General features: G+C 38.0%; 1 protein-coding gene across 2 annotated transcripts in view; it reads right to left on the reverse strand.

The window, feature by feature from the left end:
- negr1 (neuronal growth regulator 1) overlaps positions 1-17,295 on the reverse strand; it is a 119,796-nt gene that overhangs the window by 33,640 nt on the left and 68,861 nt on the right. The window contains exons 7-8 of one of the 2 annotated variants that reach the window (XM_079628468.1): positions 9,114-9,155; positions 1,785-1,826 (exon numbers count right to left, since the gene is read on the reverse strand). The exons of the other annotated variant lie outside the window; for it this stretch is intronic. Of the exons in view, the coding sequence (XP_079484594.1) occupies positions 1,785-1,826; positions 9,114-9,155 (84 nt within the window). The remainder of the gene's footprint in view (positions 1-1,784; positions 1,827-9,113; positions 9,156-17,295) is intronic. 2 annotated transcript variants of the gene reach the window in all.

Consider the following 17,295-nt stretch of genomic DNA (forward strand, 5'->3'; position numbering starts at 1 on the left):
AGCGCATGTCCATGGGCAATAACTCTCTCTCTCAGGCTGATGCTAATTTTGGTCAAAAAGGCCCTGTGTTTGCGATAATAATCAGTATTCATGCACCATGCATGCTTGGCATATGTTCTCCCATATGCTTGGAATCCACTGCAAGGATTCGGAACGCAGCGTTGTAACAGTTCACAAGAAAAACACTGACAACACTATTCCATCACGTTTGCCAGATTAGTTCACATTGGAGATAAAATGTGAAAGTTTCATTCGTGATGCTGGAAAGACAAAAAAAACGTGTATCTTGATCTGCTGACAGCGGTAATTGCTTTGTTTTGTAGACACAAAAAATTAGGAATGTGAGTCTCTCAGAGGAAGAAAAAAAAAGCAATGTCAAACTAATGACATCCAACTAATAACCTCATTTGTTGATATGGTGAATGAGACACAGTTGGGCTGGATATTAGAGCTATAGTTATGCTCTTAAACATGATTATGCTATAAAAAGCCCTGTAACTAAGCTAATTTGGAGGTATGAAGAATGGGATCATGAGAAGACAATTGAATGTGGACAGTGTCAAATTGAGATCCTCAAAAAGCTCTCTGTGAAAGGATTTTTGTTTTAAATATTTTACTTTGGATATTTACTTGAATTTCTTTTTTTTGTAAAAGTCACATCATAAAAGTGCTTAATGTACCAACCAGGAATCAGGTTATGATACTGTATATACCTATAGGGTGCCTCAATGTATAGAAAAAAAAAGTCAAATCATTTAAGGTTGCACTTTCTTCTAAAGAACAACTTCAGTACAATCTATGTGACAAAACATCAAGGGGAACATAAATCATAACTTCAGTGTTGTGGCCTGAGCTCTCAATATATATATATATATATATATATATATAAAAACGAAGCACACTCTATTTCAACGAATAAATCCCAATAGCACAAATGCTTCATAAATCTCACTTTGTGTGGAAGCTGTCTGAACTATTTGTCAGAATGGTTACCGATAAGAGACAGGTTGACTTTCAGTGGAATCAAAAGCATGTCTGAATGTAGCAGCTATTTCAGCCAACATGCAGAGAAACACAAAAGTGTTGGCAGTGTGTTTGGAGAAAAGCGCATACTGCGTGTGAAGTAGGGATTGATTTTCACAGTCAATTATAGCCATTTTTAGCGCAGTTGTAAATGTGTAAAGAAAGGCCAAAATGTTTCAAAATCATGCAAGGGAACTATGAATAGGTATTGACAAGCATCTGGTCGGCAAAGATCTAACATCCCCTCCTGTTTCCATTCTGGCAAGTATGAAATATCTCACACATACAAAGTAAAGAATGGATTTAATAGCTATTGAGCAATGTTTTAATGTTATACATACACAGGGAAGACTGGGGCTATAGTCACACTTTTTACGGAAAGGTGGGTCCAAATTTTTTTTGCAGACACATATCTTAAATTCTTACAAAAAAAGCTATTAAACAAATCAGATCCCAGCATTATTGGGCAGGATAAAAAAAAAAAAAAACATTGTTTTGTGACAACATGCCTCTACAGCAGAGGCAATAAGTTGTCACAATAGAACCTGCCATTATAGGCTTTTTAAAGAAAAATGAATCAATAAAACAATTATGAAAAACAAAAGGATCAATAAATGTTGCAATTAATACAAATTACAACATACAAAAGTCATGTAACACCTGACATTTACAAGAAAATACCCTCGTCTCGAAAACCAATTGCCTCGGTCTTCCCTTGTGCATACTCATATACATTTCTATATATCATTGCATTTGCATACCGTATGTATTGCTTCTTTCTGAATACCCATAATCCAACCCTCCTGTGAAGAGATGTCAAAACATAATTAGCATTTATCAATTCATTTATAGTCTTTGTCAAATAAGTAGTGCACCTGTTGTGAGGAATTCAAACTATCCTCTCTCGGCCAAGTCGCTCAACTAGGACATCACAAAATTAACTAGAAATACAATTTGGAACTGGGAACAAAACAAGAACAGTGGGACGTCGAGACAGTTTATCTCAGCGATTGATACTGCCGCTACTGCAGTGGACCATGAAATTGTCATTTGTTCTGCAAGCGTTGCATCAAATGAAAGTTAAGGGCTACACACTGGCAAAGGTCTAAACTCTGGCAGTGAGAGGACCCCATGGCTAATTATATCCATTCCATACAAATGGTATACCTACTAATACAGTGGCATATCTGAATGGAGTATGAAAATGCATTAAGATCTGTAACGTTGAATGATACTCATTGTGGTTACTAAGAGCAGCCATGCAATACAACACATCACACACGCTGTTAGTGTGTGCATTGTGTCCGTGTATGTCAGTTTATGTGTTAAAGAGAAAGCATAAGGGGAAGTAATGCATCCCATTTTAGAGATTACATTTTCACACTGGCTTTCAAAAGACATGTCTTAAAAGAATAGTTCAACCAAAAAAAAAAACTTTGTTATCATTTATTCACATTCATATTGGTCTAAACCCCAAGGACTTTATTTATTCTGTGGAACACAAAAGGAGAAATTGTGAAGAATCTACTGATTGTTCTGAACATTTTGAAATACTGTACATAGATGGCTCATTAGTGGCTGTTTCTATCGGCCGATACACATGAGCCAGCCGGCCGGCATATTGGAATGCTCAAAACACCGGTCCGTAAACACTCAAGAGCAAGTTGACTGTGCGTCAGAAACCATAGTTAGACTCATACCTGCAATAGACTCCAGCAGATGATTTTGCTAAACTAACACAATACAACAAGACGAAGGCATAAGCTAACACAACATCAAAAAGTATAAAACCTGTAATATTGAGTTAATATATAAAAACACCAACCGACACATTCCCACTAGTGAAAGGTTATCAAGTGTAGTGAAATATGCAGTGTTTTTAACATTTTGCTTATTTAATCATGAGTTCTGTGCATTCTCACACAACTCTGTCCTCATTCATTTGTATGTACATCTGTAAGTGTTTTTAAGGGCTGTTTAATATTAGGATTTTGTTTAAATCCTCCAACACAGCATTGCACTGCAACATCAAGTCCCACCCTAAGCACCCCCCATGATAAAATATGTCCCCGCGGCTATGGTGGCCAGTGAACTAAGAGAAGAAGGGAGTAAACTATAGTTACCTAGTTTATTTGTGGATCAGCGGCAGCCAAAACACATTTGAATTGAGCAGTTGATCATGTGATGCACTGAAAGTTCTAATCGCTTTGGTGTGATTGTTCACGTCAAACGGTTAAAGTTTATCTTGTTTTGGGAGTGGAGGTACAAATTGAAACTGAGGGGGCAACGCCACCTTTTGCCCACTTGTGGCGCCAGCCCTGACATGGACCCTAATAATCCGACTGTAATCAGACTAGTTGCACAGTCAGAATAAAAAAAGTACTGTAATATGTAACCACGTCAATCGGATTTATATTTAATTTGGATTGTATATGGTGGTTTAAACCTTTTCTAATCCATTCGATAGTACATGTAAACACTTGATCAGATTGAAAACCGAATCGGGAATGTTCTGAGCATATGCAATGATGTCGAAATGGCAGAATGACGTTTGTCACACGTAAACACTATGTTCGGATTCATCAATTGGAATGATTTAATTTCAGTAAAAGGTGTCCATAGTGTAAATACATTAGTGATTTTAAAGAAAACAAAGTGAACATTAGATAATGGCAAAGGTAATCGAAATGTGAAAATTAGCATATCCGATTATTTATATCCAACAACGGTCAGTGCAATTCTTTGAATTTTTTCCTTTTGTGTTATAAGAATGTCATGTGTTTGAAACAACATGAAGGAGCGTTAATAATGACAGAATTTTAATTTTTGGGTGAACTACACCTTATATACACCCCCCCCCCCCCCCACACACACACCCCACACAAACACTCCGAATTTCCCCAGACAGAGAATATCATGGTCTGTGATTTCAGTAAGGAGCACAACAGTGAAAACACAGCGACGCTATAGATAGTGAGAGACGTTCAGAGACGGCGGAATCAGTTGCTGCTCAGGAGAAGAGAAAATGGCAGACAACAAATAAAAGAGGGATGTCGAGGAGGCGTATTATCAATATCCCGCCCTTCATGCAGCCGCGCTAAAGCAGAGAATGAGGAAGCCAGAGAGAAGCAGTCAGCGTTTAGGAAAGCCACTCGCCCCAGCGCTAGACATGACAGTGCCCACCATAACGCCACAGTGCTCGCTCAGAGGGGTGTCAGTGCTGTACTGTGCAATGCCACAAGTTCAAGAAACACAAAGAAAGAAAGTGAAAATTTAGGGCTGTCAATTTAACAGTTTTTAATTTAAAGTGATTAACGCATAAAGAAAATAACAAAAAAAAAAAACAAAAAAAAGAACGGGCCCTAACACGTGTTTTTTTTTTACTTTTTTAGTAATGTCTAATTTGCTATAAGATTAATTTAAACTGGTTCACAAACTGAATCAGTCCAGGTGGTTCTCGAGTCTACAACTCATGGAACCGAGAACCATCTGTTTTGGACATGATCCGGGTAAACTGCTCACCAACTCGTAATGTGCGAAGTCTGCGAACCAATGAGTGAGCTGAAAGTAAGAGCATTCAGAGTGAACCAAGATTTTGACTGATAGGGTCAACAATTTAAACAGCCAACAATGTTAATAAGGGCTCGCACCGGAGGAACCTTTTCATAGTTCCTAGAACTATTGGCGGAAGTTTGCGGTTTTTGGCGTGTCCGCACCGCAGGAACTAGGAACGATTTTAGTTCTAGGAACTCCTTTTGGAGGAACTAGTTTAGCCAAGGGGGTAATCCATCAGCCGGAAACTGAAGTTTCCCTTGGGGGCTGCCATTGTAACAGACCATCACCTGCTGTTAGAATTCCATTGACTCACTTTGACAGCGAATAACTTTACATCTGAGGCGTTTAAAGACTCCATTTGTCCATTATTTATTTCTAAAGAAACACGACAATGTATATAAGGCTCCATTACCTTGTATCTTGCGTTATGGCCCCGTAGAAGCAGTTTTTGTAAAAATAGGCTAACGATTGCGTCATAACCACTCGACTCTCTGTCGCACAGTCACGAAATTACCGTATAGACAGGCGGAGAAGCTCGCAGACAACTGGGGGGACATGGAGGCATAAAGTCAAGGGAGAAGCCCATAGAGAGTGATAAAGTTGCTCCTGCTGCTAGCTCATGGACAGGTAATACTCACGCACTCCGTCTATGCGAGATTCGGAAGGGAATGATTCAGATTTCTCTCGGCACAGCTACTAGAAGACTTACAACTGTCAGACAGGTTGCTCACTACACATCTACGTCGTCAAGCTCAGTTTGAGCCTGCACAGTTCGCCCAGCCATCAGGAAGTGAGTGCTTCTAATTGGCTTCACTTTTCTCCATTGAAACCTCTGTCGTGGTGAAGAAAGAGCTGAGCCGCAAGGCGAAGCTCTCGATTTACCGGTCAATCTACGTTCCTACTCTCACCTATGGTCATGAGCTTTGGGTCATGACCAAAAGGACAAGATCCCGGATACAGGCGGCTGAAATGAGCTTTCTCCGCAGGGTGGCTGGGCGATCCCTTAGAGATAGGGTGAGAAGCTCGGTCACTCGGGAGGAGCTCAGAGTAGTAGGAGCCTCTGCTACTCCACATCGAGAGGGGTCAGCTGAGGTGGCTTGGGCATCTGTTCCAGATGCCTCCTGGACGCCTTCCCGGGAAGGTGTTCCGGGCGCGTCCCACCGGGAGGAGACCCCGGGGAAGACCTAGGACACGCTGGAGAGACTATGTCTCCCGGCTGGCCTGGGAACGCCTCGGTGTCCCCCCGGAAGAGCTTGAGGAAGTGGCCAGGGAGAGGGAAGTCTGGGTATCTCTGCTTAGACTGCTGCCCTCGCGACCCGGCCCCGGATAAGCGGAAGAAGATGGATAGATGGAACCTATTGGGTCGCTGTGTCCATCTTATATACTGTCTATGAGTTTAGCTCCTACTTCCAAGCAGGGTCTTAGTGTACGCTGATTGGCCGAACGCACGCAAAACACCGGCACCCGCCATTTAAAAAAAAAACTGTTTAAATACACAGAATATAGACTATATATTTACTCCAGAAACTAACTCTACGAACATCGAAAACTGTGATAGATGGACCTCTTAACCTTTACGCTGAGGAGAAAATCCAACGCAACTTTGAGGGGAACAAGTGAAGCATGATTACGTATTTCTGCTCAGCTAGCAACACTGTACATCAACCGCACGGCATACGCTTATAACTTTTCATTACGGTCTATGTGTAACAGTTCGATCTAATATCGTGTTAGACAGACCGCAAACTAATAAACACGGAGAATGTGAGCACTGTTTGTTTGCCCAGGCTCTGGCGTTCTCAGCGGCATCAAAATAAAGGTCCGCCACGCCATCAAAATAAAAATCACAACAATAAGCACGGCTTACGTCACTTCAGAGTTCCTATTGGCGGTGCGAATGCAACCAGGAAAATGTTCCTATGGGAACCATTAGTTATCTGGGAACCATCCTGGTGGCCAGTTCCTAGAACTATCCGGTGCGAAAGCCCCTATAATAATACATACTAGAAATACAATTACACTACTGCTCAAAAGTTTGGGGTCTATAATAATTTGTTTTTTTGCATGAAAATAATATTTTAATTTGGCAAGGATGCATTCAAATGATCAAAAGTGACAGTAAACACATTTATAATATGAAATATTGCTAGTGTATCTAAATAAACTGTATTTAAAATAAATCATGGTTTCATTTTCATTAATCAGGGCAATGGTATTCAACACTGTTAAAGGGGTCATGACATGGTTTTTTTAATTTTATTATTATGTTCCCTTAGGTGCAAATATAGTATTACTATAGTTTTTTTTACAAAAAACTTTTAAAATGTAGTGATTTATGACCTTTTCCCACCCTGTTTCTCATCCTCTGAGTCAAATAGTCTGTTTTGGGGGTGTTTCCCCTTTAAGAGTTCAGTGTTAACGCCCACTGATATGATTGGCTAACGTCAGTGCCTATGCATCAATTATTAACGCCCCCAGCCAGAACCTGTGCGGATTCGGCGCAACTGTTTAGTAGCGGGTGATGCATGCGAAGCGATGGCTCTTGCAATGATAAAACCTTATTATGTTTGAGCCGGAATCAGAGGAAAATGAACGATCACCACAACAACGAAGACTGGATCAGCCCGTGTCCACATGGAAAGTGAAACTATTTTGAATTAATAAAAAAAAATTAACCCGAGACACTTGAAAACGGATTATTGTTACATAATTTTCCTATAGCTTAATTTGCTAACAGTTTAACATTATTTAACTAATTCCAATGAAATGATAGGGTGTACCACGGACAAAAATGCATGCACAGACAGGCCATCTTTGAAGATGCAGCATTGATAAAGGCAACATTTTTAATTTTCTATCACATGTAGGCCTACTAGAAAGGCGACATATTTTCAAGATTCTCTTATACAAATGTGTTTATATTAGCCAGTGATAAAAAGTAAGTTTGCGTCGTCGTTGTTGAGCCCAGAATATTCGGCACGGACTTATCTTTGAGCAACAGTTTTCTGGCAAAGCCAGCATCATATTGGGATTTTTTCCTCAAAACAGTCATCCTTCAAATGTATAGAACAAACGCTTTAACTAACACTGCCGTGACTGAGACGTCCGCAAAACATAAAGTGCATCCATTTTTCCCTGACGACAGGATCTTTCAGCGTATTTAAAAAGTAGTTTAAAGTTTTAAATACATTACTTACAGTTTGCGTCGTCGATGTTGAGCCCAGAATAGTCGGCACGGACTTATCTTTGAGCAACAGTTTTCTGGCAAAGCTCAAAACATTCATCCTTCAAATGTACAGAACAAACGCTTAAACTAACACTGCCGTGACTGAGACGTCCGCAAAAAATAAAGTGCATCCATTTTTCCCTGACGACTGGATCTTTCAGCGTATTCACAGATGTTGTTTGTCCACAGCCAGGAACAGCACATCTGCGGCGTCGTAATCTCCCTGTACACAGACCCACTCGCTGTCCGGCGACTGAACACTTGTGAGGCGCGACAACGATATGAAATGAGCGTAGTTGTCTTGCGCTTTAAGCGTAGTTGTCTTGTGCTGGAGGCGGTCTATATGCAAACGCTGGTACGTCACTTCGTACCGTGACGTCACTTCTTACCATGGATCCAGAACGAGCTGTATTTAGAGCTTGATTAAATAAATGATTCGTTTATAATGGGGAGGACGTCTTAAGCTACGAAACTTGCAGGACGTTTTAATGGTACAAAGACCTCTTATATACCAAAAGATCAAGGCAAATTTGGTTTCTCATGTCATGACCCCTTTAATAATAAGAAATGTTGGTTACAATTTATTTTAAGGTGTCCTTGTTACAGTGTAATTATCCATTTAAGTACTGAGTAATACTAATGAACTACATGTACTTATTATTAGGGTTTGGTTTAGGGTTAGTTGCATGTACAGTTATTATGCATAATTAATAGTTATTACTATAGTAACTACAGTACATGCTAAAAATTTGGCATTACCATAGTAGAAATAAATAATATTTTAAAATATATTGAAATAGAAAACAATTATTATTTTAAATTGTAATAATATTTCATAATCAATCAATGCAGACTTGGCGAGCAGAAGAGACTTATTTCAAAAACATTTAAAAATTACCTTACCGACCCCAAACTTTTGAACGGTAGTCTTGGTTTAATAAATATGTATTAATATACGCAAAAACATTATATGCTAATAAATTGTAGCATTGTTTAATGTAAATGCAAATTTATATTCAGGTTCTAAATTACTTTTTTAGAAGCTGAATCATGGCTACAACTGCTTTCTCAGCAAACATTCATATGTAATGAATTAATCAACATAATGCAATTAATATGATAAAAACAACAACAACCGATTGACAGCCCTAGAAAAAAAATGAAAGTGACGACACACAAAGCTGAATGCCAGCAGGCATCCTGGCCAATCGAGAGAAGGAGAAATTGCAATGAGGAAGAGGTAATTTTTGGTTAGTGCAGCATTTCGGATCCCTTACTGAGCTGCGAACAGCATGTGACATATACTGACCTGGACTTGAGACAGCACTAGTTGTTGTGGGTTCAATAATTGCTACAGGAAAAGAAAAGGAGAGGAAAAACAGGACATTTATATATTATTAACATAATGAAGACCCAAAAGAAGGGAAAAGAGAACAAAAACATGCAAAGACTGGAGAGAGGGGTGTGAAAACGCTTCTGTGGTCAGCGGGCAATAAAAGGGCCCTTCACACCACAAAATAAAACAAATCCCTGCTGAGGTTGATCATCTTGATCAAAATGTAACGTTCAATCAGGTCTTGTTCGGTTTTTATGTTCAGAGGGGTTTTGACGGAGTCGGTTTCAAATCTTATTATGATCGCTGATCTTTGATACTCCAAATTAGAAGCTTCTAAGCATCACTCAATTCAATGGACCGGAATGAAGCTCAGTTCAATTAACACATGAAATTAAATTTGCACCTAGCAGACAGTCGTTTAATCATGACGATGTAATATAGTTTTCATATTATTAATAGATATCATACTCTCTGAATTGCCCCAGCTCCCTTTTTGGGAAATGTTAAAAGCAGGACTTTAATGTCAATCCATTTTTAATCTCATATATGCTCAATATTTTCCAGCGAGTTACTTAACTGATGGTAATTAAAACCTAACTGGGGGGAAACGTCTAGATCTGGGGGAGATATACAGAAACACCTCTGTCTTCACATTTTCCATCTGCTGATAAAGTAAAATATAAAAAATACAAAAGGGATCCATGCCCAATGCAAAGCAGAAGTATTTGGACTCTTAAAAAGGTGTGAATGTCATTGCATTATACAAAATTTCAAGTCAAGTGGCATCTGCAAACAAAAGTAGCCAACTTAATATTTCCAAGCCATTTTTGATATTCCTGTTAACCAGCTGGTCTCAAGGTCATTTTTTATTGGATGTATGAAGTCAATTCTCCTTAAGTTCACACAAATGCCCTTGAAGAGTAACACAGGTGTAGTCCATCACATTAACTATGGACATGTTGAACTAAAGGTCAAGCAAGGTTTCAAGCCTCAAGGTCATGAACGCGATTCATAGGTCAGAGTTCACTTGGACTTTGGCACACATCAAAAGGTGAAACTCTCTGCATGTGCTTGCATTTCAAGTCTTCCACGTTGACATGCGTTTAAATGGAGTTGAATTAAACACAAACTCTAGCCTGACGGGATAGTTTATCCATTAATATTGTGATCATTTACTCTCATGTCGTTCCGAACCGGTACGACTTTCTTTCTTCTGCAGAACACGAAAGAAGATATTCTGAAGGACCAAACCGTTTTGGTTACCACTGGCCAATTGACGATATGACGATACGAAAAATCTCCTTTTTAGGGTCTACAGAAGAAATAAAAGCATACAGGCTTGAAGTAGTGAGTAAATGATGACAGAATTTTCAGTTTTGGAACAAAACAGAAGATATTTCTCAGTATTTTGTTTTTGTCCATATAATTAAAGTCAAAGTCCGATGTAACCCAATGTAATCCAATGGAGCCCAATGTTCTTCAAATTCTATTATTTTGTGTTTCACAGAAGAAAACTGCACAAAGGTTTGGAACAATGAATAAACGATGCCATTTTTTGTGTGTGAAAGAACTATCCCGTTATGTCAACCGAAATTGTCCTAATTCTCTGTATCTTAATTTTGACCATTCTCTCATTATTTATTCATTCATTATTATAGTTTAAAACCAAGCAAACTGCCTTTTGTGAAATGTTTTGCTTAAAAAAGTATTTGTGTTTCAAATATTAAAAGCAACCAATTATTTTATTATAGTTTGGTGTACTTCTGCTCGCTTATTAATGAATAATGAATAAATAACATGTGACAACATACAAGTGGTTGCATGACAGACACTGGTCATTTGCTTTTTAAGAAGGAAAAGACTCAAACTAAGTCACAAACAAACCATCTGGACATTTGTCAAAAGAATTATTATTCCCTTCCAAGATCCTTTGTGACAGTAGAGACGAACTGAAGGAAAAAGGATCCGTGTTTTCTCTTTTGTTGTTCAAATCAACATTACAGTGACTCCGTTACAGTAAGAATGACTTTGTGATTAAGGGGTGTAATGACCTCAACAGAGGCTTCTCTCTGGTAAGCCCTTTGCTAAATTGAGAGCCCTGGAGTTGAAATCACAGCACCTAGAGACAGTTCACATCATTACTGTTCGCAGGTTCATGGCCAGTGTTGAGACAGAGTGTGTATGAAGCAAAAACACAGGCGATGTGTGTTACCGCTTTAAGCTGACGCTCGTGTTAAGTGCACATGCATGCAACCTAGAGCAATCATCTCCACTGAAAGCACAATGCACACTTTGGGAATAAACTAATAAATCAGAAAAAGGTTATACAACCAGATTTATCTAAGAAGTTAAGTTTTAAAGATTATGAACAAAGAGTTATTTATTCAGAGATGTATTGGTTTGTATATCCAGGAGTTTCTTTTTAATTTCTACTTCTGGCCCTGTGGAATTTCAAAAATTAAAATCCTGTTAAACACACTTACGCTAGTTTATCTTTGGAGATATGTCCAACAGTATATATACATACATATATACCACAGGAAAATTCTTTCATTTTAATTAACTCCCATCCATACATTTTATTTCCACCACACCTCAAAGCCCAATTTAATCTTTATGGGAAATTACATTGATTTTTTTTTATTTTGTGCTAATTGGACAAGTGGACAAGCAGTTGTAAAAAAATTATAGATGAATGGATATTTTTGCTATGAAATGCCCAACAACATTCATAGCGAGAATTGTATGCTTCCTACACACACAATTACAATTATTTTTATGCATAATTTGACTATATTACAGCTTGATTACAACTGAGAGACAATTAAAAAAAACTCATACCTCAAGCATGCTCTTCACTGACACTGTTGTCTCCTTGGTACAGAACTACACTAACTTTAGAATTACAACTTATGTGATTATAGATAATAATTTTTGTAAAAAAAAAAAAAAAATCATATTATAATCTCAATCAATTATTTTTACATTTTGGTTAGATTATCATAATTCTATTTATGTAGAATATTACATTATTTTTCATATAGACTTTCCTAGATTTCAGTTTAAGATAACTAAATAAATAACTACATAATTAAATAATCAGAAAAATTCCTTGTTTCTTTAAAAAATCTAAATCTTTATATTGATACTTTAGTATATGGGTACAAATACTTACTTTCAGATATTTTTAATCATTCATATTATGTTTCATTTTTGATGTAAATAGAATGTTTCTCATTCTTAGCAAATTGCCTAAATTGCAATTTTAGTGTAGAATCTCAGTTTTGCTAAAACAATGCTTCTTCTGAAAAAAAAAAAAAGATCATGTTGCTACTGGTAATTATATTCTTAGTTTTTTTTAAAACCCTAAAAATATTTCTTCTCCCTCTGTTAATACTGGATGAACACCTTAATGCGATTTGTGAGAGTTCTTTCCATGTGGAGCTCTCAGTCTTTATATTACAGTATTGCATGACGTGTAATCTTCAGGTACTGTATAGGGCAATGGAGTGCCTGCATTGCATCCACATAAAAGCTGATGATGTGTACACTGGATGACCTCTCTTCACACTTGCAAGAAAAAAAAAAAAAAAAAACATCATCGTGGTGGAAGGAATTGCATTTCATTCTGTAATAACATATTATTTTTTCCTTTAAAATACACAAAGAGAGAAACCCCCAGCTTCTATACAATTCACAGAAATGTAAATTGCCAAGATACAAGTGGAGTGCTATCTGCTGTGCATTGATAGATCATTTTGAGAGTAAAATAAGACTATGAGCTGTGTATGAATTCATTTATTTTACGGCATCCCCTTAACGATGGACTTAAAAGCACAATGCACAATACTGATGAAGAAAAACTTTGGCTGCATCCTTGAACGGCTAAACCTTCTATCTTTCATGCATGGTCAGACGCATCGTAAGGATTGCCTATTTCTCCAGGCGGTTTTAACCGCTGTCTCCGTTAATGATGGGACAGGAGGTGTTTTATAGCCAAAACAGACTCTTTGCATCACAAACACCTTATTTTTCAAGGACTTGCTCGCCGCACATTCAGCGTGCAAATGGTGAGGCGGCCACCCTTTAAGACGTCAAAATGATGACTGTTGTAATACAAGATAAAAGTCAATGAGAAAGATAAATGTCAGTCCATCTGTTCAGCTGTCCTTTTCAGAACGGGACTGAATTTCATTAGGACTTCAAAAGCACTGCAAATGAAGACAACAAAATGCAGTATAACATTAATCTCTCATACAGTATGTGCATCAAGAAAACAGCAACAAAATGGGTTAATGTAATAGCATTTGTAGTCTCGGACTCAGACTGCAAATCCACAGTCCACTTCGTTCACCGACTGTCTGATGCATAAGCACAAAAAAAAACTGGAAAGCACTTTCTCTGTCTGGCAAGCTCTAATCTGATTGGCTGGTTTTATGCAGCTTCTGGGACTAAGGGCACAAAGTTGAGTCTACAAGGCTGAGACAATAAGCGCTTTTTAGGAAGATCAAATCACTGGATTTACCAAAGTTTGCAAAGCTACTGGCATCAAAACTGAAAGATATTCCAGAGTTTTGTTTGAGGCACTTAGCAGCAAATAAACTTGATATCCATGAGTTGAACTGTATATTTTGCTTATTTTCTAGCTATGTCTGTGAAATAATCATTATTTTTGACCAGGCTGATCCCATCATTTGCCTCCATTTTTAGCTTTTTTTGGTTAACTTTTTTAGCTATTAAAGGAACAGACTGACTTTTTGGGACTTTATCTTATTCACCGTATCCCCAAGAAGTCCATACACACCCTTTTCATCTCCGTGCGTGCCGTAACGTGTCTGACGCACCCACCGCTAGCCTTGCTTAGCACAAAGACGGGAGGTAAACGGCTGTGACCTTTTTAACGGCTGTGACTATACAAATCACAACATGTAAATAGGCAAATGTTGGCGTTATTTAGTCACTTATTGGGAGCAGTATGCTAGCTAGAGCCATTTACCTCCAGTCTTTGTGCTAAGCTAGGCTAGCGTTGGGTGCGTCAGACAGAGTTACGGCACGCACAGAGATTAAAAGGGTATGTGTGGATTTATCTAACTCTGGGGAATACGGTGAATAAGCTAAAGTCTCAAAAAGTCGATGTGTTTCTTTAAGGAGAAAGTTGCAAACAGCGTTGAACTCTTACACAAAAAACATGTTTAGTCAGACTTTACGTCATAGTCAAAGGTTTGGCTATGTAAGACTACATAAGTGTTGTCTATAAGTTTGTTTGAAATGTATTCGGAAGAACTGGAATAACATGGTGCATATACCAGCCAATCAGATTCATAATCCATGGGCACTTACCACAGCACTTCAATGTATCAGCATAAATTGTGCACAGTCTGTATTTGGCGGTTCTTTACAGTGCATGTAAAGGTGCTTGTGGGGGAAGGCAACCTGATATATGATTGATGGGGAAATAAGAATAGGATCAGGAGGGCTGGTTGAATGGCAAGATGAATGCACGAGTTTCCCAGCCTGGAGAAAAACGATATTCATGAGAATAAATTCACATCATATCTTTTGTTCTAGTTCACCTTCCATTTCATCCTTTTTTATGCCTCCACCCCATGACTCAGACAGGGTCACAGTATAGTAACCACGACAACAACATCCTCAACAACTCGGTAAGAGTGGTAAAAGAACACCGGGACAGCAAGAAATGGCGAGATATGAAAAGATGACACTGAGGTTATGATTGATAGGCATGGCAAATGAACAAGGCTTTCATTAGCTGGTGCCAGCTGAAGATGTGGAGGCTTTATCAAGAAAGGCTGAGAGCTTCTCCGGGCTATGAGTGTTTTAGTCATACTCCAATGACAGGTTGGAGGAGATTATTCGGCAAAGCCTACACTGTGCTATAAGCAAAAATGAGGGGGGAAAGATAGCTTGGATTACAGAGCAGACGAAATCTGCCAATTAAGGACAACAAAATCTTTGCTTCTCAGCATTGCGCCTTACAGTCGGGACAGCAAAATGTAGAAGAAAGAGTTGCAGAAAAGCTCAGACAGGAAAACACACCAGTTATTAAAAAAAAAGCAGGTTCACAATATACCTTGCTTGAGACAAAGTGCAAGACACATTTACCTCACACATACAAACTTGTTTACGTTATGTAAGACATAACAAGATAAAGCTTGGCTGTGTTAACATTTACATTTCACTGTTTCTATAAAAATATTCTGCACTTAACAATATGCATAACATGAACATTTTTAGTACACACACTTTTCAGATCAACAAACTGAAAACAAAGCAAAACAGAAAATTCAAAGTTAACAGTTAGTTGTTCACCTACATAACAACAAAAAAAAAGATGTAGACCCTCATAAACTCAAAGTAAAGGACACATTGGCCTCTTTTACACCTGCCGTTATCAACGGTATCCGGATAGTATGAACGACATTTATACAGTGCATTCAATGCATTACATTAAAGAGGTTGTGTTAACTGCAATTTTTTTCTGTCATTCACCAAATTTGTGAAACATGGATAAATCAAAATGCTTGCAGATTAAAAAAAGTAATTTGGTCTATTCCATTTGCCTGCATTTGAAACATTCCAATAGGGATTAGAAGTGAAGAAAAGGGTGGGAAATAAAGTTTTAAAGCACCCACATGAAAACAGACCAGGAGAGAGTAAGGATTTGGGGAGAGAAATGAAAGATTTCAAGTGTAGTGCAGTGGAACAATTCATGAGATATTGTTCATTAAATTGGATGACCAAATCGTAAGACCACAGAATAAAAAAGAAAAAACACAAGACAAGAAGCCAAAACACAGCACTTGGTAAGAAAAAAAGAGCTTTTGCCACAGGCGTTCTTGTGATATGAATGTTATATTAAAATGATTAAACAACCTATGTTTCTCACACTACTTGTCTTGCATACTGTAGTTATAGCTGTCCCTGACCATATTTAAAATGTGGTTGATACAATCACAATGTGTCCTGGGTGTATTCAATGAGGTCAAATGCTATCCGATTGTGATCCGATCACCAAAAACGCACTTTAATGCCAGGTGCAAAGGGGCCAAAAGTCCAATCAAATGTGATGACAGTGAGTAATGGAGAAAGAGCCACGTAAATGTCAAGTCAATCTAATTCGCATCACCAATTTTTCTCAAAGCAACACAAAAAAAAACACACACATACCAGCTTGTTAAATTGACCACCTTTGCCCAGTGCCTGCAGATTTTTGCTTTCCAAAAGAGACTGTTCAGTGAACTGGTGTTCGCAGACAGTGGTCAGGAAAGTTTTAGAAATTAAACAAAAGAGACACACTAACTGTCAGACATTTGTTACCTACCTCACAAAACCGCAAGTTTGCATTGTCACGTTTGAGAGTGTGTGCTCGCTGAAGGAAAAATATCAACTACTATACAGTGACAGCATAGAAACTCATGGCCGTTTATCAATTTACGCAATCTTTTGACCCAGTTGTATGCACATTATGTGAGATTATTTTCATTATAGTCAATTACTAATATGTGCTAAACACATCCTTAAGAGTTAATATCTTTTTACACTAATGAATTCCCATTGAGACATTGGGAAAGCAAAGACTGAGTGTGATGCTTTGACATGCATTTTTTATATCAACAGAAGAGAATCTGTCTCTGACTATTGCAACCAAGGCCATTAGCTATATTGGGGTCATTTGGCAATTGGTAAGGCTTAAATAATGCAGTTTTAAACATGTGGTTCGATCTCTGAGTGTATCTGACTCTAACGTCATTAGCAGAGTGCATGCCAACGCTTCATGAAAGTGCACTTTTTCTTAATGAAAATTTAATCTCTTAAGCATAATGTCAGTTAATATTCTAATTCTGCTGTTAAGGATTACATTCAAACATACACTTTGCGTGAAGCATAAAACAATGAGAAATTAAATATTCAGGCCAATAAAGAACTAATGGAGTTGAGACTCGTGTGCCAGCTCTCTTTTAGTGGGAACACTGGGCCAGTGTAGATAGTGACAATGAAAACACCTGTTTTGAGGGTTCATTTTGGAGAAAGTTAATCCAAAAATTCTGTCATTATGTATTCATCCGCATGTCATCCCAGACCTGTTAAATATTTTGTCTCCAGCAGAATACAAAAGAAGATATTTTGTAACAAT

The sequence above is a fragment of the Phoxinus phoxinus genome (assembly GCF_949152265.1).
Source record: "Phoxinus phoxinus genome assembly, chromosome: 11".
NCBI classification, from domain to species: Eukaryota; Metazoa; Chordata; class Actinopteri; order Cypriniformes; family Leuciscidae; genus Phoxinus; species Phoxinus phoxinus.